Raw genomic sequence first — 21,410 nt, 5'->3', positions numbered from 1 at the left:
CCATCACATTCATGTTCACCACAACTTCTTCAGCCATTCCTCAACTGCTGGGCACCTCCTTAATTCCTTTCCAGGCTGCAACCCTGAGTCACCTCCACCTGACTTTGTCTTCCAAGCCAGAGGAATCACTCCACCCCTTCTCACATCACAAGAGCACAGGGCACCACCTCTCCCTTTGATTGGCTGGTTTTCCTGGAGCCTAAGGAGGAGGCTCAGACCAAACACTTCATTCCTCTCCAGGCTATGCCCCAGTCTTTCTTTACCACCCCCAAGCATCTCCCTCCCATTAGAACGTTAAGTATCTAAGGGCAGACACTTTCTTCTGGTATGTGTACTCCCAGTGCCTTAGAATGCAGGGCACTTAGTAACAGCAGCTTAAAAAAGTTTGTGGAACTGACTTCATAGGTATAAGGAAATCCCACAGAGATAGCCAACTCCCTCTCCAAATGCAGATCTGAATCTGCTCAGCTTTTGTTGTTCAGCTGTCTCCGACTCTTCGAGATCCCTGTTTGGAGTTTTCTTGGCAAAGATGTTGGAATGGCTTGCCATTTCCTTCTTCAGCTCATTTTACAGGTGAGGAAAGTGAGGCAAACAGGGTTAAGGGACTTGGCTAAGATCACATAGCTGGTAAGTGTCTGAGGCCAGATTTGAGCTCAGGAAGATGAGTCTTCCTGACTCCAAGTCTGGCACTCTACACCTTGCTGCCCACCTGCTCAGGAACTTCTAGTAATTACAGTTGCCTCAGGCAATGTGAGTTTAAGGGATACACTTAAGGTTAGGTAGTAGTAGTGCCAAGGGCAAAATCTGAACCCAGGACTTTCAGACTCAAAGACCAGCTCTATACTCTATACCTTTCACTGCCTTTTCCTGAGAGTCACTTCTATACAGCTCATATCTTGTACTTAAATACTTCAAGGACCTATGATTTGATTCATGTGGGCCTTCTTTCCTCCTTTAACATAAATCAGAAGCCTTCTATGCCTAAATGGCCAATATTTGTGAATTGTGAACGAAAATTTCATCACCAACCATCCCCACCAACCAATGAATCCTCTTTAAACACTTAAGAGCTGTGACCTTGGGACAGGCTACTTGACAGCCATATGATTCAGTTTCCTCATCTGTAAAATGGGGATAATAATATTAGCTACTTGGCAGGGTTGTTGTGAGAATCAAGAGAGTTAACATATATAAAATATTCTGTAAACCTTAAAGTGTATACAGATGATAGCTCCTCATAACAATTTTCAGTTTTTTGCCATCACACACAAAAAGCTGCTGTATTTTTGAACACATAACATTCTTTTCTCTTTCTTTGATTCTTTTTGGGTATAAGTCAAGTATGGGTCAAAGGGCACAAACTGTAAAGTAACCTTTTGTATATAATTCTAAATTGCCTATTTTTCCATAGTCAATCGATCAATTAATTAGCACTCCTTTCAACATTTATCATTTTCATTTTTGTCATATTTGCCACTCTGAAGGCTATGAGATAGAATTTCAGAATTGTTTTAATATGCACTTGTCTAAATAGTAGTGATTTGGAGCATTTTTTCACATTGCTATCGATAGCCTGGGCTTGTTTCCTTGAGAACTGTCTGTTCATATCCTTACACCATTTATCACTTGGGAAATGGTTCTTACAAATTTCAATCAGTCCTTTACATGTCTTGGAAACAAAACCTTTTCAGAGAAACTTGCTGCAAAGATTTTTTTCCTAGTTAATTGCTTCCCTTTTAATCTTTATTAAATTTATGCAAAAAAATCTTAATTTTTTATAATCAAAATCAGTCATTTTATCTTCTGTGATTTTATCTTTTATTCCTTCTTTAGTTGCGAACTTTTTTCTTATTCATACATCTAATAGGTACTTTCCCCCACATTTCTCTGTTTATGCTGTGACCCCTTGTATATAGGACATGTATCAATTTAGAATTTTTCTTTGCATGTGGAGAGAGGTGTTGGTCTAAATCTAATTTATTCTATACTGATGTCCGATTTTTCCAGCAATTTCTGCCAAATAGTGAGTCCATATCCCAATAGCTGAGATTTTCGTGTTTACTGAATATTAGGGTATTAGATACATTTCCTTTTTGTATGTATCTAATCTGTTTCACAAATTAATCTACTTTTAATTAGTGCCAAATTGTTTTAAATTATTACTGCTTTGCAATATAGTTTGAGTCATGGCACTACTAGGCTCCTTTCATTTGCACTTCTTTTCATTATTTCTTTTGAAATTCTTTACCTTTTAAAAATCTTTATGAATTTCAATATTATTTTTCTAGTTCTACAAAGAAATCTTTCGGTAGTCTGATTAGTATGGCATTAAGTAAGTAAATTAATTTAGGTATTATTGTCACTTTTATTATACTGATTCTTCCTACTTATGAGCAATTAATATTTTTTCAATTATTTAGATTAGTCTTTAATTCTATAGACAGTTGTGTTTAGTTATATTTATATGGTTCTTCTGTGTATCTTACAGGTAGATTCTCAAGTATTTTATTATTTTGTAATTTCTCTTTCTGCTTCTTTCTATTAGTTTTTTAAAAAAATTATATACAAATGCTGATGATTTATATATATTTATTTTATATCCTGCAAGTTTGCTTATTGTTTCTCCAGAAGACTGTCACTTCAAACATCCCCTGCCACCTTTCTTCAATCTTTTCCTCTCTATTGATTCCTTCTCTTTTGCCTTCAAACATGTTCAAGTCTCTCTTATCTTTAAAAACAAAACAAAATAAAAAGACCCCAACAAAAGCAAAAACTTCACTAGGCTCTACCAGCCTGTCAAGTGATCATCCTACACCCCTTCTCTTTCCTTCAAAATTCTTGAAAAGAACTCAACCATTTGTACATACACAAGTATGTTGTAATACTTGTTAGAATGTAACACACACACCATCCATCCATCCATCATCTATCTATCTATCTATCTATCTATCTATCTATCTATCTATCTATCTATCTATCTATCTATCTATCTATCTGTTAGAATGTAAGCTCTGGAGAGTAGAATGTTCCATCCTTTATATCTGTACCCCTAATGCCTAGTGTTCTGCCTTGTCTTCTCCAGAAACTTGTCCCTCTTACGATTCCCTCTCTCACTAATCTTTTCCCAGTCTCTGCCAGCTTTGCTGATGCCTACTAACCCAACTATTTCTCTCCTCGCCTCAAAACCCCTCACTTCATCCATCCCTGCTAGCTGTTATCCTACATCCCTCCTCTTTACCGTGGATAAACTTATTGAGGCCAGCTACAATTCCACTATCTTTTCTTTCATTTTCTTCAAAATTTTCTGCAATCTCGCCTGTAGTCTTATTATTCAACTGAAACTGGTCTATCCACAATTTCCAATCATCTCTTAATTGCTAAATCTAATTGGCCTTTTCTCAATTCTTATCCTTCTTGACTTCTCTGAAGTCTTTCACACTACTGATCAGCCTCTTTTCTTCTCTCCAGGTTTTTGTGGCACTGTTTTCTTAGTTCTTCTCCTTCCTGTCTGATTGTTCCTTCTCAATCTTCTTTGCTGGCTCTTAATCCAGGTTGAATCTATTTGTGGGTGTCCTCTAACGCTCTGCCCTGAGCCCTCTTCTCTTCTTCCTCTACACTCCTTCACTTGGTGATCTCATCTCCCATGGAGTTAAACATCTTTATGCAGGTTACTCTCAAGTCCACTTGTCCCTAACCTCTCTCCTAATCTGCTGTCTCACATTTCTACCTGCCTATTAGACATCTCAAACTGCATAACTGTAAACATCTTAAATTCAACATGTACAACAAACATATCACTATCTTTATCCTAAAACCTTCCCCTCCTCCTAACGTTCTTATTACTGTTGAGGGTACCACTATCAAGACACTTGGATTCTAATTTGCTGTGGTCTTGGGAGAATTACTATCATTTAATCTCTAGGCTCAGTTCCCTCAAACATCAAATGAGAGGGTGACTACATGATCTTTAAGATTCCTGCCAGTTGTAAAATTCTAGGATTTCCCCCATCACTGTATCACTGAAGAGCAGAACGAGTCAGAAAAGCAGAAGACAGGAATTTACTACTTGGGTGGCTGTAGAAGCACAAGGTCCTAACTGTGTAGAATGACTACACTTGGGAAGAAAAAAGCCCAGCCAAGAAAACAGTGAAAGGATGAAATGTCAATAAATCTAAATTGTCTGACAGATCTTAAATTCATTAAGAAAAAAAGAGTATGGAGTTTAAGAAAAATAAGATACTTACATCTAAAAAGCCTGTGTATACCCGTACAGGTAAATTAAATTTTGAAGCATTGGTAATAAGTAAAATATTGTTATCTATATGTATAGATGATGTTGAAGGCATAAAAAATAGGGTAAAAATATATCTTGATTCATTTGGAGGTATTAAGACTGGTTTGCTGAAATTTTGTACCTGTAAGGCAGAGAGAGAAATACAATTTTAATATATCAGCATCACTTATTGCTCTTTCTGCTATCCTGTATCTTTTCTTTACTCTTTTCTATGTCATCCTTTTCTAATATTGTTTTCTCTTCTTCCTTTTGTGTTTTTTACCCCCCACCCCAATTAAGAATGACTAACCCTCAGACTTACTTTAAACATTGTTTTGGCTTCTTCCGGCAACATCACATCATGAATGAGGATTGCAAAACTGAAAGTGTTAGTAAGATAAATTGGTCTTTCTACAGGGTCAGCAGGACTGTCCCGGATGTGAAATAATGTGGCAGCATGATCAAATCCCAAGTAACTATTTCCAAAGAAATAACAATAATGAAAAGTCAAATTTCCTTTTACTCGTTAGTTTTAAACCCAAGTTAAAGCATTTTTATGTTTCTGATTTTTCAGAATTATATTCTTAAGAGTAATATATAATTTTTGTAACATCATCTCTCTAACACACACATATTTATATTTATCAACTACTTCAAGGAATTTTTTGCACAAAAGAATTATTACATTTTAGTTAGCTATAAGTTTTCCATTAAACTATTATTCTGGTGCCAATTAACAAAAGGGAAAATAATCTAGTCCTTTTCAAACACTAAGGATTTAAAAAGGGATATAAGCCTTTAGCTTTAACTTCGCATCTTTTGGCTTAGCTTCAGTTGATCAAACTTTTTAAAATTAAATTGTTTTTTAATGAATAAAAATAAATTTTCTCTTTTGCGTCACAGGAGGAAAAATATTTCAAATACATATGCATAGCCAAACAAATTAAATTCCTGTACTACTTCCAATAAATAAATGATTTGTTCTGAGTCTAATCACCTCCTGTATCAAAATGAGTAGCATGCTTCATCATCAGTCCTCTGGAATCATAATTGGTAACCAAAGATTTATATAAAACAATGACTGTCCAAATGTCAAAAGGAAGGGCAGAAAAGAAATTCAAATGGTCTAAATACTATGGAATTTTGTATTTTTTGTTCTTGTTATGTCACTGAATCATTAAGATATATTTTAAAACCAGATCTCAAGAGATGCTTATTATTTTATATGTACACATATAAAATCATTCATATTTTTCCTTTATGAAAACAAATGATTGTTGTTGATGAAAAGAAATAGGCAGGCCTCGGAATAAGTTTAGGTAGTTGGGTGCAAATCGAGTGCAATCATACTATTTTCATAAGGGAATGAGAGGGGAAACAGCTATTTGACTGCAAAATGAAGAGGAATTTAATGCAAGACTTACCCATCTAAAACATCTGCCTGATACGGAATTTCAAGTTTAGAATAACTCTTCTCTTTTGCTTTCACAGTTATTTTTCCAGAAAACTGCGATGTTCTTTTTGCTTTTGATGCTGAAATGAAGCATAAAAATGTCTATAATAATGCCACTGCTTACAAAGGAAAACCATACCAAGAAATTTATGCAAAAAAGCATAAGATATTTTAAAACTTACACCTTGAATGTTGAAAATCTACAGAAAAAAAGCTCAGTATACAAAACATATGTTTTCCTTATTGTCAGTTTAATATAATCTAGAACTATGACTTCTCTTTTTTCACATAAGAGGAAGAAAATCTTGTTTTGCTTCAATTCAAAATAACCCAGGTAGGTAATCAACAAACTGACATAATGGCTAAGTTTACTCTATATTTTGCAATTGCCTGATGGAGGTCTTTTATCAAGATGTCTTTTATCCACGTATGGCAGGGATTATCTATAAATATAAATGGAGGTTGCATGGTCAAAGTGTCTAGCAGCATAATAAGAGTTATGAGTCCTTGGTTCGTATTTTATCTAATATTAACTAAAAGTTTGAGTGTAGGGCAGGCAAATCTTTCTCTATTGGTCATGGATGGTGTTTATAACAACTTCAGATCTGGTAACAGCTCTAAATTTCACTAAATAACTGTTAAGGCAATTTATTGTGCAATTAAAAGAAAACCATTTGCTACATACTTAATATTCTTTAGAACAAACCATTAGACACTTATTTGCAACTAAACTACAAAATGCTGTTTTATCTTCACCTTTTGTAATACATTTCAGAAAACTTTCTATTATAAAATATAATTACCATACCTGCAAATGTGTTCTATAAGGTGCTCTGCCACAAATGAAATTTTGTCACCAAAGAAAATATATTAATTTAGGATACTCCTTTTTATGGAGTTTAGAATTTGATGAAAAAAAAATTGCCTTGCATAAACATCCTTTACTGTTTGTTTTTTAATTACTACATGCCAATAGATTTTTCATTATTTGATCCATTAATTTGTCTTGGTTTGATAGAGGGCAACACCATCCTCCTAGTCCCTAAGGCTTTTACAACCTAGGAGTGATCCTGGCCTCCTCATTATCTCTCAACCTCTCCACCAATACAATCTGTTGCCAAGATGTGTCAATTTTACCTCTGCAACATCTCTCCTATAGTCCTTTCTCTTCTCTGATGTTGCCACTACTCTGGCACAGTCATTATCTTGGACCTAAATTACTGTAATACCCTGCTGGTGGATCTGCCTGACTCAAGTCTTCCTCCTCTCTAAATCATCCTCTATTCTACCACTAAAGTCATTTTCCTAAAGTATAAGTCTAAACATATGACTATCATACTTAATAAATTGCAGGGACTCCCTCTTGCCTCCAGGATCAAGTAAAAAATGCTCTGTTTGGCATTCAAAGCCCTTCATAATCTAGTGCCCTGCTACCTTTCCAGTCTTCTTACACCTTACTTCCCTACATGTACTCTTGCAGGTGACACTGGCTTCCTGCCTGTTCCACAAACAAGACACTCCATCTCTCGGCTATGGGCATTTTCTCTAGCTGTCCTCCACACCTATAATAGTCCCCCTCTCCACTCCAACTACTGACCTCCCTGGCTTCCTTAAAGTCCCAACTAAAATCCTACCTTCTACACAGGAAGCTTTCCTGAACCCATTTTAATTTCAGTGTCTTCTCTTTGTTAATTATTCCCTATTTAGCCTGTCTATAGGTTATCTATAGCTTGCTTTGTAAATATTTGTTTGCATGTTGTCTCTTCCATTATATTATAAGCTCCTTGAGGCCAGGGACTGTCTTTTGACTCTTTTTGTATTCTTAGCGGTTAATATAGCACCCGGTACATAGTAGGCACTTAATAAATGCTTACTTATTAATTATTAGACTAATTATCACTGATCACAGAATATAAAGAAAACTATAATTCATAAATGAATACAGTATTACTATCCAGACTGGATGAATTTCCAGAAAATTGTTTATATGATGGAAATTTGTTATAACAAAACATTATTCCATTGATTTTTCTAAATTTCAAGGATGGATTCTGGCAAGAAAAAAGCAATTTGGTCCCAAAGTAATAAAAATATTATTTAAAAATTCTATCAATTACTGAAAGCACTTTCTATGCACATTTAGTACTTTTTCATAATTCCTCCAAGAAATTCCAATTCAGTGTTGATTAATGCTTAAGAACAAGTTATGGATTAAATTGGAAATGAATTAGCATTTGATTTTATCAACACAGATTCCATAAGTACAACAGAAGCCAGTGAAACACTCATTATTACAAGAATGCACAAGGGTTACTGATCACTAAAAAGCACCATAATAATCCTAATTACCAAAGGAAAGTCTGAAAATATTTCACAGATAAGACTCACCTATATCATCACCAACTACCTCTCTGCCTCTGACAAATTAAAGAACTTCCCTACTGATATTGATGTTAACAATGTGAAGTCACAACTTAATTCTTTTATTTTAGCAACAGCTTGGGGTTTCACATCTAGAACCTGGGTTGTTCTGGCATATTCCCCACCCAACTCCCAGCTGTGATTAAATGCCCAAGATATGCAGTTTCTCTTTTTCCTTTGAAGTATAATACAGTATATTTCACTACTTTGTACAAAGACCCAATTCCCTATAGTCTACATGGAAAAATAGCTAGTTTGTGAGGAACACAGTAGTAGAGACACAAAGACCACCTTAACCACTTCCTTATACTTTTTAATAGAAAAAACAGGAACACTTCAGATAGTTTCCTATATTTTTTAATAGGAAAAACAAAACAAAACCTAAAGCCCAACCCTTTGGAAAACTTCACAAGGATTTACTTGCCTTAGAGACAGAGAGTGAGAAGTTAAGAGAGCACACTGTAGAGATCAGAAATCCTAGTTGGTCATGCTAGGCCATAAAAAGAGGAACTAAGGCAAGCCAATCCCTGGGGACTGAAGAAAGGGAATAATGCAGCCCAATTAGAGACAAGGAGATGTCCCTGGGAGTTACATGGGTAAGAGGCCCTTCCCCATTCCTTACCCTGCTAAAAACCCTGGTTCAGGCACCACTATCTACTAGGGGTGTACTTGCTCCCCCCTGCTGCACAGGAGAGAAGAGTGGAAGGTGGGAGATTTCCCATCTCCATTTACGGTATGGAGGATATTTCTTCCTGGCAACCCAAGCTAGAATTATGGATTCATGTTCATACTGAAACATTGTCCCAGGACGGGGGTGGGGTGGTGGTGGTGGTGGTGGTGGTAGTAGTGGTGGTAGATGTCAGAGTTCCATCAGTAAAGATTACTTCAGGTATATTTTTTGGTTAAATGAGCTTTGGTGGGCTGGTTTGGATACCCAACTACTATAATATCATTTCTACGGTGAAAGCCAGAGCTCCTTACAAGCAATTGACTCATACAATAGCTTCTGGAAAAACAAGGCCACCTATCTGGTAATCTCCGGAATTTCTGCCTTGAGGCCCCACCTCTAGCTAGGTCACTGCCACTCCTAGACCATGTTTTCAGGGAAGCTCAAGCCATGCAGTTTCACTTTCCTCTCTACTGGAGCCATTTCTTCCAATGCCTGGATAACCACCTTCTTATCCTCCCTTTTCCCTCCAGATCTGGAACCACTGAACCTTGATCAAATTAATTCCATCAGTATGCAATGGCTTCCTATCCTCCCCAGGATCAAATATGACATGCTCTATTTAGCATTCAAGGCTCTTCAAACCCTGACACCCCCAACCTTTCCAGTCTTCTTACATACCCTCCCCATACTCTTTGATCTGACTGGCCTCCTTACTATTCCCCACCACGACCCTCCATCTCTGGCTGTTCCCCTTGCCTGGAATACTCTCCCTCCTCATCTTGCACTCCTGGCTTTCTTCAAATCCTAGCTAAAATATCAAGATCAAAGAAGACTAGAAAGGTAGAAGAAGGATAAGGTTATGAAGGGTTTGAATGTTACCCCTCTACTCAATAGACTCCAGTGGCTCCCTCCTGCCTCCAGGATCAAGAAGAGAATGCTCTGTTTGAAGCTATTTAATTTACATGTAAATAGTGACTAAACAAGGTTAGTTGTCTGTACTGAAATTTAATGTTAAATTTCAAGTAAAAACAGTTACATTAAAAAAGAAAAAGAACATTGTCTGGTAATTGTTGATGTCATTTTGATTACTTCTTGGTTCCATGATCTTTGAGTCATGTGCTATCTTTATCTTCCTGAGATAACTTGAAAACAAATGCATTTCAAAAATCACATAGATTTCTTACATGTCTATTTATTCGGTCTGATCAGTTACATTTTCCAGTTGCATTTCTTAAGTTCCAGTATCCCTTCCTTGTATCATATGTCGGGTAATGAGGAGTTCACAATCCTAATGTGATAGTTTCAAGGATTTGAATGATGAGAAAAGACCATGGGGTGTGTGGGTGGAAACACTAAAAAACTGTGGAAAAAAGCTGAATACTTACCATCGAAACTAATACTTGCAACTTTGGTGTATTTACTTTCTGAAGCTTTCAATGTGATTGGCTTAAAGTTCACAGTTATAGCTTCATTTTGTGGTGTGGGTCGAATACTCTGCAAACAGAAACCAAAATTAATTAGCATTCTTTTGGATTAACGGGTTAGGTTGTTTTTGTAAGCTTTGCTCTAAAGACTGGTAAACTGGAGCAGGAAAAAAAATTGTAAAGAACAGCTCAAATGGTATAGTTTAAAAAAAATCACTTCAAATTAATTATCATTTAAACATCTTTCTAAAATGAAATTAAATTTTTTTTTGAAAAGGCATGACAGATGGTAGAGCAGAAATCATTAATGAACTTTAAAGGGCAAATGATGATCTGAATAACAGACTACATAAACATCACACAGGTATTTTCCAAACCAATGCTTAATCCATTCTTAACAAAAAAATAATTAATAGGAATAATGTGATTGGGCTCTTTCTTTTAAATGAAACAAACAATTGAAAAGGGGCAGCTAGGTGGCACAGTGGATAAAGCTCCAGTCTTGGAGTCAGGAGGACCTGAGTTCAAATCTGGCCTCAGACACTTGATATTTACTAGCTGTGTGACCCTGGGCAAGTCACTTACCCACTGCCTACGCAAAAAAAAAAAAGCATAGGCATCACCATGTTTGATGCCACTTCATCACTCAAAATTTTATACAGTGGACAAGAAGTCAAAGAAGTGGGTTTGAATTACAACTCTGCAAACTCTAGCCAATAATTCCACTTCTCTGAACACTGGTTTGGTCTAGGTGATAGGTAAGTCTCCTTCCAGTTATAATCTATTCATAGACTGAAAATCTATGCATTACTTTAAAAATTCTTCCATAGCTTTGAGAGGAGTGGCCAAGAAGACAGAGTAGTAAGAAACAGCAGCCAGCTTGCCCACAAACTCCTCCAGACAGACATAGAAAATGCACCAGACCAAATCCTGATCACTCCTCACAGTCAGTCATGTTTCCAGCCCAAGTCAGTATAGAAGACAGTAAGGTCTGTAAACAACAGGGAAGGAGTCTGACTAGGAGTATGACAAGTATAGAACCCTCCACTATAGAGAGAGGCTGCATACTAGGGCAAGAGGAGGTCCCAGACCCATACCTGGGCATCTTGATGGAAATATTTGCCAACTGGCAGCTGTGTTGCCTACTATCCAGCTGTGGGTCAGAGATCCAGTGCAAAATGAGTACAAAATCTATGCTCACAGGTAGTGTTGTGGGGTGAGGGGCAGTAGCAGGCCCTAGGCAGTGTACTGGGAGAGAAACAAGCTCAGAAGCAAGTAGCAGTGGGGTGGCTTGGACCCAGGATCTCAGTTTCAGTTTCTAACAGTCCAAAATTTGTAAAGGAATAACCAGGGCAGCAAACCCAGATCAAATGGAAACCTACAGTTCTGCCACTCTGAACCAACACAGCTTTCCAACTGATGAATGATAGTGGTTAAGTCCAGCCACGGTCTACTACTAACTAGATGCAAACCCATATCAAGAACTTGCAGAGTTCAGACTCAAGAGGGACAGTGATCAGACTTTGCTCTGAAAACTTACTGGTCCCCATCCTGAACTGTCCCTGAGATCCTTGAATAATACTGTGCACAATAACCCAAGAAAGCAGCAACAGTATCTGCCTAGGAAAGAAGCCGGTAGAATGAACAAAAAATAATGAATCCCACCACAGAAAGTTATTACGGTGACAGAGATGCCAAAGACAGAAACCCAGAAGAAAAGAATGACTAAAACAACTACAAGCAAAGGCTCAAAGAAAAACACAGCATGAGCACAAATACAACTAGAATTCCTGAAAGAACTTTTAATGAGTTTACAAAAGAGATAACAACTGTTTTATAAATGAAATAAGAATAAATGAAAAATAAGTGAGAGCTATGGAAGAAAGAATTGAAAAGGGAATTAACAGCATGGCATAAGAGGCACAAAACCCTGCCTAAGCAACAAAGTCCCCCAAAATTAGAATAGACTAAATAGAAGCCAATGACTCTAGGAGACAAGATAAAACAAACTGAAAATACTGAAAAAACATAAGAAAATATAAGGTAAAACAAATGACCTGGAAAAAAGATTGAGGAGAAAAATTTTAAGAATCATTAGACTACTTGAATGCTACAACCAAAGGAAAAAAAAGTGCAGATATATTTCAAGACAATCATAGAAGAAAACTGCCAAGACCTCTTAGAACTAGAGGGCAAAATAGAAATAGAAAGAATCCACTGATCATCTCCTGAAAAGAAAAACAAAAACAACAAAAAAGGAAAAGGAAAACTCCCAGCAATAAAAAAGCCAAAATCTAGCACTTCCATATCAAAAACATATCATAAGAAGGCCAGAAAAAAGAATTCAAGTAATGAAGAGCTGCAGTCAGGATCAAACATGACTTAGTATGTACCAAACAAAAAAACTTGGAATATGATATTCCAGAAGGTAAAGGCTCATAGCCAAAAATAATACCCAGAAAAACTGAGTATAGACCTACAGGGGGAAAAAAATGGACCTTTAATGAAAAATCACATTTCCTCATGAAAAGATCAGAGCTAAGTAGAAAAGTATACTCTGTAAGTAAAAACAAAGTAGTCAAGAGAAACACAAAGAGATAAACATGAGCAAACAATCCTATGGGACTAAACAAAATTAAAGTATTTTTATTCTTATATGGGAGATGACACATGTCTCATCTCAGAACTCTATCATCCTCAGCGGTCAGAAAGAGAGTGCAATTAGAATTCATAGGTTCCCAAACTGGACGATACCATCCCCTAGGGAGTGATGAACAATTGAGGGGAGCGGTAGTAGACTCGGGTGCAATTGAGGGGCACTGAATAAAAATAAGGGGGCAGTGGAAGTATAAGGAAAAAAGAGAAGAAATTTTGAAAAACTGTTCATGCATGTTTCACCTGTTGTATAACAGAGTTGAAGTCACAGTGATAACATTTCTTTCCAAATAAACACACAAAATGCAAGTTATAACCAATCAGTGATCAAGTCTGCCGACAGGTCTTAACAAGCAAGTTTTGGCAGGTGAGGGTGTCACGCATCGTTGGTAAGTCTAGAGTGCGATGGCAGGAATATGTGCTTATAATGACTTCTTTTCTTTTCTTTTTTTGGCTAGGCAATGGGGTTAAGTGACTTGCCCAGGGTCACACAGCTAGTAAGTGTTATGCGTCTGAGGCCGGATTTGAACTCAGGTCCTCCTGAATCCAGGTCTGGTGCTCTACCCACTGCGCCACCTAGATGCCCTGTAATGACTTCTTTACCATATGACACGATACCAGATGCGATATTGTGTCCATCAGAATTTCAACCCAGGAAAAAACTAACAAATTTACAATAAATTATTAAATTTAAGATGTTTCATTTAAAAATATATTTTAAAGAATGATGCAAATTAAGAAAAACAAACCACTAACGGGTTAAAAAAAGTAGATTTTCAGGGGGGCGCTGAGTAATTTTGTTTTTTAAAAGGGGGCAGTAGGCCAAACAAGTTTGGGGACCTCTGAATTAGATAGACAGTTTGTGAGAGGAAAGGAAAGAAGGGAAGAGTGACATAAATCCTAAATTTTAGATGAGCAACTTTTAAAGGATTCTGATAAAGAACAGGTCCTGGCTCAGACAATTAATGTAACTGAGTTAAGTCACTTAACCTACCTCAGCCTCAGTTTCCTCATCTGTAAAATGGGGATAGTAGTAATAATAATAATAATGATGATGATGATAATGTTAGCACCTACCTCACAGGGTTGTTGTGAGGTTCAAATGACAACATATACAAAGAATTTTCCAAACCTTAAAGTGCTATAGAAAAATAAAGATAATAATTATTAGGAATAATTATTATGTATTAGGAAAATCAGCCTTGGACAGATGGGAAGCTCTCAAGAAATTCTGAATAGACAAAGAGGAACAACAACTTCAGTAAGTAGGAAAAAGGTGGATATACAGGGACCTCACTAACCCACTTGGATGTCAGGTCCAGAAGATGAAGGGAACAGAGTATGACTGCAAAGTGCAGTCCAGTCCTCTAAAAGTCCTTCCTGGAGTGATCAAGTTCATAATGAGCAGAAGGTGACAAAAACAACAACAAAAAATAACAACGCCCCCCCTCCATGGAAACACCACACCCAACAAAAAACAACCACAAAATAAAACACCCCAAAACTTAACACACATATAAAACCCAAACTAAAGATTAAAAAAAGGAAAGCTGTAGCTATAGTGGGGAAAAGAGAAAGATCGAAGAAGGGATATTAAATATTAATTAGGACAAGTGATTAAATAGGATCTATGGTGGGCATGGATGGGATGAAAATATGGGTTGGGATATATGTATACATATGATAAAAGAGAAGGACTTCAGAATTCTTATTTTACTTTTGTTTTTCTTAGCAGGGATAATGACTTTTGGACTGGAGAGGCTGTAACAAATATGGCTAACAGAGATTTGATAGCCAGGATACATAAAGTCATGAGTAAGACCTAGTTGCTCTTACTAAGTTCAAATCAGTTGGCTCAGATGAACTACATCTTCCCATAATAGAAGGCTGCGATTGTTGATCTATTGTCAGATATAAGATAAATCCATATAAGTCATCAGCATTCTTATACAGAGTGTTCCAAAAGTCTTAGTGCAGTTTTAAGTTATAATTATCCTGGTTTGAGGCAACTAGGTGGCACAGTGGATAGAGCACCAGCCCTGGAGTCAAGAGGACCTGAGTTCAAATCTGGCCTCAGACATATAACATTCACTAGCTGCATGATGCTGGGCAAGGCATTTAACTCCCACTGCCTCACCAATTACAAAAAAAATTATACTGGTTTGATTTTCTGATGAGCAATTCAATCTTTCTTCAATTTAATTCTGTCATCTTTTCTGCAAAGAATGTTTTATAGTTAGATTTATATAATCCCTGAGTAAATCTTGGTAGATACATTCCCAAATATTTCATAGCTTCTGTATTTATTTCGAATTTTGAAACTTTTGCGATACCCAACAAAACCCAGCAATATAAGCAAGAAAGAAATTATTTACAAAACGACTGTACAAGGTATAAAATATCTGGGAGTGTCTACCAAGATTCTCTCAGGGACTATATTAATCCAACTATAAAAGACTCTTTAAAGAAATAAAAATACACTTAAATGATTGGGAAAACATTATTCGCTCATGGGTAGACAGAGTTAGTATAATAATAATAAAAACACTCCCTAAATTAATTTACTTATTCAGTGTTATGTGCAACTCCCAAAAGAATATTTTGTAGAACCAGAAAAAATAACAAAACTCACAAAAAGAAGAAAGGTCAAGAATCTCAAGTATAATAATGAAAAAAAAAGTGGGGAAAAAGAGAATTTATCAGTTCTAGATCTCAAGCTATGCTAGAAAACAGTAATTACTAAAATGACTTGGTATTGGTTAAGAAGTCAAGAAGTTGATTAGTGGAATAGATAAGGTGCATAGTAGCACAGTGTTTGAAAAATTCAGCTACCACCTATCCCCCTGACCAGTTATTGGGGGAAGGACTTACTATATGACAAAAACTACTGGTAAAACTGGTCAGTGGTCTGCCAGAAATTGGGTTTAGACCAACACCTCATATCATATAGCAAGATAACTCCAAAAAGATAATTATGTATATGTGTGTGTGTATGTGTGTGTGTGTGTGTGTATTTATACACACACATATGCACACGGTTATAAAAGGTCATATCATAAACAATTGCAAAGAGCAAGGAAGAAATTACCACTTAGACCTATAGATGTTTTCAGGAAAAGTTCATGATTAAACAAATGATAGTATCACAGAGGATAAATGGACAATTTTGATTACATAAAATTCAAAAGTTTTACACAAATAAATCTAATAGCCAAAATTAGAAAACTGGGAAAAAATTCTTTGTAATAAATTTCTCTGATAAAGGTATCATTTCCAAGCTATACAAGGAACTGATTCAAATAAATAAAATAAACAAATATAATATAAAATAAATAATATAATAATATATTAATATGATATGATATAAATAATACACATAAATATTAATAAATAAACATCGATATGCTAATAAATTATATCGTGTATATTATATTAAAATATATTAATAAATATATGAATATAAATATGTATAAAATAATATAACAAATAATATAACATAAAATAAATAAAACTAACAGTCATTTCCCAAAAAATGGTCCCCAAAAGAAAAATGGTCAAATGATAGGAATAGGAAGTTTTCAAAGTGACTGGCAATCATATAAGGTGCTTCAATAACAGCTAATGTTTATATTGGGCTTACTATGTACATGTCAGGCACTGTGCTGAGCACTTATACAAATATTATCTCATTTAACCCTCACAACAATGCTGGGAGGTAGAAGCTATTATTATGTCCATTTTGCAACTGAGGAAATTGAGGCAAACATTAGTTAAGTAGTTTGCCCAAGGTCACACAGCTACTTAGTGTCTTCAGGCCATATCTGAGCTCAGGTCTATCTAATTTCAGGCCCTTGGGTCAATCCATTGTGCATATTAGCTGCCTTTAAATCATTAATAATCAGAGAAATGTAAATGAAAGCAACTTTTAGGTTCTATTCACACCTATTTGACTGGCAAAGATCACAAACGAGTTTAAAGCCAAATGTTAGATGGGACTGTGGGAAAACAGGTCCACTAGGACGCTACTGGAAAAGTTGTGAATTAGTCCAGCCAATCTGGAAAGCAATATGGAATCAGACCCAGAAAGTTACCAAAGTGGGCAAATCCTTTCACTTAGCTATGCCACTGCTAGGTTTATACCTCAAGGGAAATGAAGAAAAAAGAAAAGGATCTGGACAAAAACATTAATAGAAGATCTTTTCGTGGTATCCAAAAATTAGAAATTAAAGGCATGTCCTCTAATTGGGGGAAGGCTAAAAAAAATGTGCTACTTGAATGTAATGGAATATTACTGTGCAACAAGAAATGATGAAATAAAGAAATTGAGCTTTATGAATTGATGTAAGCTAGCAGAACTATAAGAACAATGACAACATTATAGAGAAAAACAACTCTGAAAGACTTTAGAACTACAATTGACACAATTATAAGCCAGAAGTCCACAAGAATGAAGATGAAGCAAGCCACTCATCTACTGACAGAGAAGTGATGAATTTGAAATATAGAAAAAGACATACTTTTTCAGACATGGCTAATATGTAGGAGGTTTGTTTGCTATAATCTGTACTTACGTATTAAAGAACTGTTTTGCATGGTTTAAAAAAAAAGTTTACTCAATAGAAGGAATAGTGGAAGGAGAATTTAGTTAAAAACATACTTGGTAGTTGAAAAAAGTAAAAATAATAGACTTTTAAAAAGACTACAGAGCATGGTAGAAATATTTTAAGATTAGAGAAAGACATATGGCCTGATTTTCAAAAAAGGGAAGAAAACTGGAGTCAGGCCAATGAGCTTTTATTGGATTCCTCGCAAAATTCTACAGTTTATATGTGGAGAGTGAACACTTTAAAAAAGAAGGGTTGACAAAGAGCTAGCATGACTTTATTAAGAATAAGCTATGCCAGACAAACGTTATTTCCTTTCTTGATAGGGTTACTATATTACTAAATTAGGTGAATGCAATGGATATAGTTTGTCTAGATTTTATCAAAACAATTAATAATACCTCTGATGCTATTCCAGTGGCAAACAGAAAGAGTCATATATAAGACAAGAATATAGTTAAGATCCTGAAGAGGCTGAATGGTTGCATACAAAAAGTAATCATGAAATGGCTTGCTGTCAGTCTGAAAGGCAGAGTCCACTGGTGTTTCATGGGGACTTTATCCTTGTATTATTTGGTATTTTTTGTCAATGACTTGAATAGACACAAAGATAGCATGCTTATCATATTTGCAGATGACACATAATAGGGAAGGATAGCTAACACACTGCATAAGAAGACAGTAAAGATGCAAAAAGATCTTCACAGGCAGATCATAGGGCTCAATTTAATAAGATAAAATTCAACAGAGAAAAATATGTAGAGTGATTTTTAGATTTAAAAAGTCAGTTTTGCAAATACAATATTAGGTAGGTGTGCACAGATAAGTCTGAAAAAGTTCTGGGTATTATAGTGGGCTAAAATCAATACTAGCCACCAGTGTGATATGGCAGCTAAGACATCTACTGTGACCTTATGTTCCATTAAGAGACACGCAGCTCCAACCAATAAGGAGATAATAATAGTTTAAGAACTCTAGCCTAAGACCACACATGGAGTATTGTGTTCAGTTATGGGAATACTCAAAAAGGGCATTGATAAGCTGGAAAGCATACAGGATGGTGAAGGGCTTCAAGATCATTACATATAAGGATTGCTTAAAGAATGGGTTATGTTTGGTCTTGAGAGAAGAAGACTTAGGAAGCCATGAGAGTCATCTCCCAAGTATTTTAAGGGTTGTTGGAAGGGGTATTAAAACTCGTTTTGTTTGTCTGGAGAGGGCAGATGAAGGAACAATGAGATGAAGTTGCAAGGAGAAAAACTTAGACTTGATTTAAAGAAAAAATTTCTAATAATTAAGTTTATTCAAAACCAGGATGGGCGGTCTCAAGTGGTAATGTTCTTCACTAGAGATCTGAAAGTCTGTATGACGATTTGTCAAGTTAGGTATAATTGGGGTTAGGGTGATCTATAGAGTACATATGGTACTTACTTCTCAGTGCTGTTATGAGAGTCAAATGAGATAAGGGATGTAGGGAGTTTTATAAACTTTAGAGGGCTATGTAAGGTTTTTTATTATTATTATTATTATTATTATTATTATTATTATTATTTTACTACAACAACAACGACTACTACTGGTTCTTTTCCAGGTATGGATTTAATTACATGGCCTCTGAAGTTCTTTACAACTATGAAATTCTATAAAATGCCTGTTGCTAAGTTATCAACTTGCTGATAGGAAAAGGTTGAAAATCAACCAAACATTAAGTCCCTACTATGTGCAAAGTACTGCACTAGGTGATAGGAATACATACATACACAAAAACATACATATACACATATACATATAATATAGTAATTGTCCTCTAAGAGCTTATACTCAATGGATTCATTCTATTACTTTTTTTTTTATTAAAGTTATTGTATACTACTAAAAAGAAAACTAAAACTTACTGTTATTGGTACATCTTTTGTTCCTGAATTTAGTAAATGAAGGTTTAAAACTTTTGGCATATCTATAAAAACAATGGGAAAAAAACACTGTATTTTTAACAAGTATATGATAAAGTCATGGTTGAGATATGTTGTAATTATAATAAGGACCTTATTAAGAAACACCAAATGGATTCTGTTCTAATAAAGCATATTTATATTTAAAAGATGAGTCCTAAATAGTCAGCTCTTCCAAAATCATCTTTTATACACAAGGGCATCATATTCTACAAATGTTCTTGTCAGTAAGATTAGAGATTACTGTCAACTCTTTAGTACAGTACAATGCTGAAGGTTAATAATTATAGATAAAGAATAGCAATAGATCTAACCAAAAAATCAACTCTTCATTCCTGAACAACTAAATTATAATACGTAATGTAAGAGGGGCAATACTGGCCAATACGTACAACAAAGGAATACTTTGTAGATTTGAACATTCTTTAAATCTAGAACTTAAAAAAATTTTTTTCTTTTAAATTATTCTTTAGATATGGCTATCAAAACAGACACTGAATTAAAAAAAGACAATTTTCTTCCTTAGTTAAGAAATACATATAGCTTTGCTCAGACTGCTTCGTGGCCTTACTTTTTTTTCCACTTAGCAAAGTTAATAATAATTGTGTACCTAAGACAGAAGTGGTATGGCAGTTAAAATATCTTGTCACTAAAAAATCCAGGACCCCAGCCCCTTCTGACCCTCTCCCCTCGAAAAACACCAACTATCAATTGTTTTGAGTCCCTCAGAAGTTAGGAAAGTAAGATTCTGCTGCATGGTTCATTAAAATGTAGCACCATTAAAAATTCACTGCTGTAGCCACTCTGCATTATACAGGGCTATACTGAATAGTACCCGTGAAAAATTATGCTTTACCTTGTGTCCGCAGTGTACCAAAATCTAACATTTCAGTTGAGGAATAAATTCCAGGAGCTTGGGGAAAAGAAAGAGAATGATTGTATTTATTTTGTAAAAGCAATATATATTTAAAACCCAGAAATTACTACAGTTTTCTACAAACCTGTGGTAACTTCAACTTCAACAGGAAGAATGATAAATTCTGTGCTGTCTGAAGCATTGGTTTTTATTCTAATGAAGGCTGTGTGATTGTCTGCTTCTCTAGATGAAAAACTGGCTCTCATCACTCCCTTTGTTTCATATGGTGGGATTTCCTAATATGACAAGCACATGCTAATGTAAACATAAAACAGCAAAGTCCTAAAAGGCACTGGTAATTGATAATATTTAATATTATAAAGTCATCAAGGCAAAGAAACTAAATGGCCCTAAAGTATATAATTAGTGGCAAAATAATCATAAAAATCACAAGGTAATAATATCTATAAAATCAATTGTTCCTTAGTATGTTAGCATTTAGGTATTTAAATTCAGATTTGGAGCTTTTAGTACAATAGAGGCTTGAAACATTATATAACATTATACGAGCAGCATCCTGGGTTTGGGGGATGAAAAACAGAATTGAGAGAGAAAGAGCACAAGGAAAGAGGGAAGGGAATGGGGGGACAGAGTAGAGAGGAGTAGAGAGAAGGGGGAGGGAGGGAAAGAAGGAGGAAAGAAGAAGACAGAGTCAAGAGACAATGCCAGAAACAGTAGCACAGAAAGAGACAGAGACTTCCCACCAGTCCACGGCTCTCTCTTCATATGATAAAATTAACCCTGCATTTAGCCTACTTTTTTCAAGGAATATTACTTTCAACAACAATTTTTAGAAGGTAAGATGTAATAAAGTCCTTCAGCACTTTATTGAGGCAAGCTGAGGCTGCCAGCATTTCTCCAGCATATACCATTCTGTTACAGTTCAGAGGTCTGTACCTGTACCTGACCAGTATATTACAGTATCCCTTGCCCAGTGTATTTACATTTAAACTAGGGTTTCTGGCCCTTCATTCAAGCTGATTAGAACCCTCAGCAGCTTCTACAAACAAAGTTCTGTCCCTAGAGGTTCTGAATCAGGGGT

General features: G+C 35.6%; 1 protein-coding gene across 5 annotated transcripts in view; it reads right to left on the bottom strand.

The window, feature by feature from the left end:
• Positions 1 to 21,410, bottom strand: part of TMEM131 (transmembrane protein 131) — a 249,718-nt gene that overhangs the window by 40,696 nt on the left and 187,612 nt on the right. For all 5 annotated transcript variants that reach the window (XM_078146325.1, XM_078146323.1, XM_078146324.1 and 2 more), the window contains 7 exons: positions 20,454 to 20,604; positions 20,309 to 20,365; positions 19,396 to 19,457; positions 10,203 to 10,311; positions 5,698 to 5,806; positions 4,596 to 4,749; positions 4,245 to 4,415 (listed from right to left, as the gene is read on the bottom strand). In XM_078146325.1, coding sequence (XP_078002451.1) covers positions 4,245 to 4,415; positions 4,596 to 4,749; positions 5,698 to 5,806; positions 10,203 to 10,311; positions 19,396 to 19,457; positions 20,309 to 20,365; positions 20,454 to 20,604 — 813 coding nt within the window. The remainder of the gene's footprint in view (positions 1 to 4,244; positions 4,416 to 4,595; positions 4,750 to 5,697; positions 5,807 to 10,202; positions 10,312 to 19,395; positions 19,458 to 20,308; positions 20,366 to 20,453; positions 20,605 to 21,410) is intronic.

The sequence above is a fragment of the Phascolarctos cinereus genome, unplaced genomic scaffold (genome assembly GCF_003287225.1).
Source record: "Phascolarctos cinereus isolate Bilbo 61053 unplaced genomic scaffold, phaCin_HiC Scaffold_726;HRSCAF=1367, whole genome shotgun sequence".
NCBI lineage: Eukaryota > Metazoa > Chordata > Mammalia > Diprotodontia > Phascolarctidae > Phascolarctos > Phascolarctos cinereus.
This window is presented reverse-complemented; position numbering and strand designations above follow the sequence as displayed.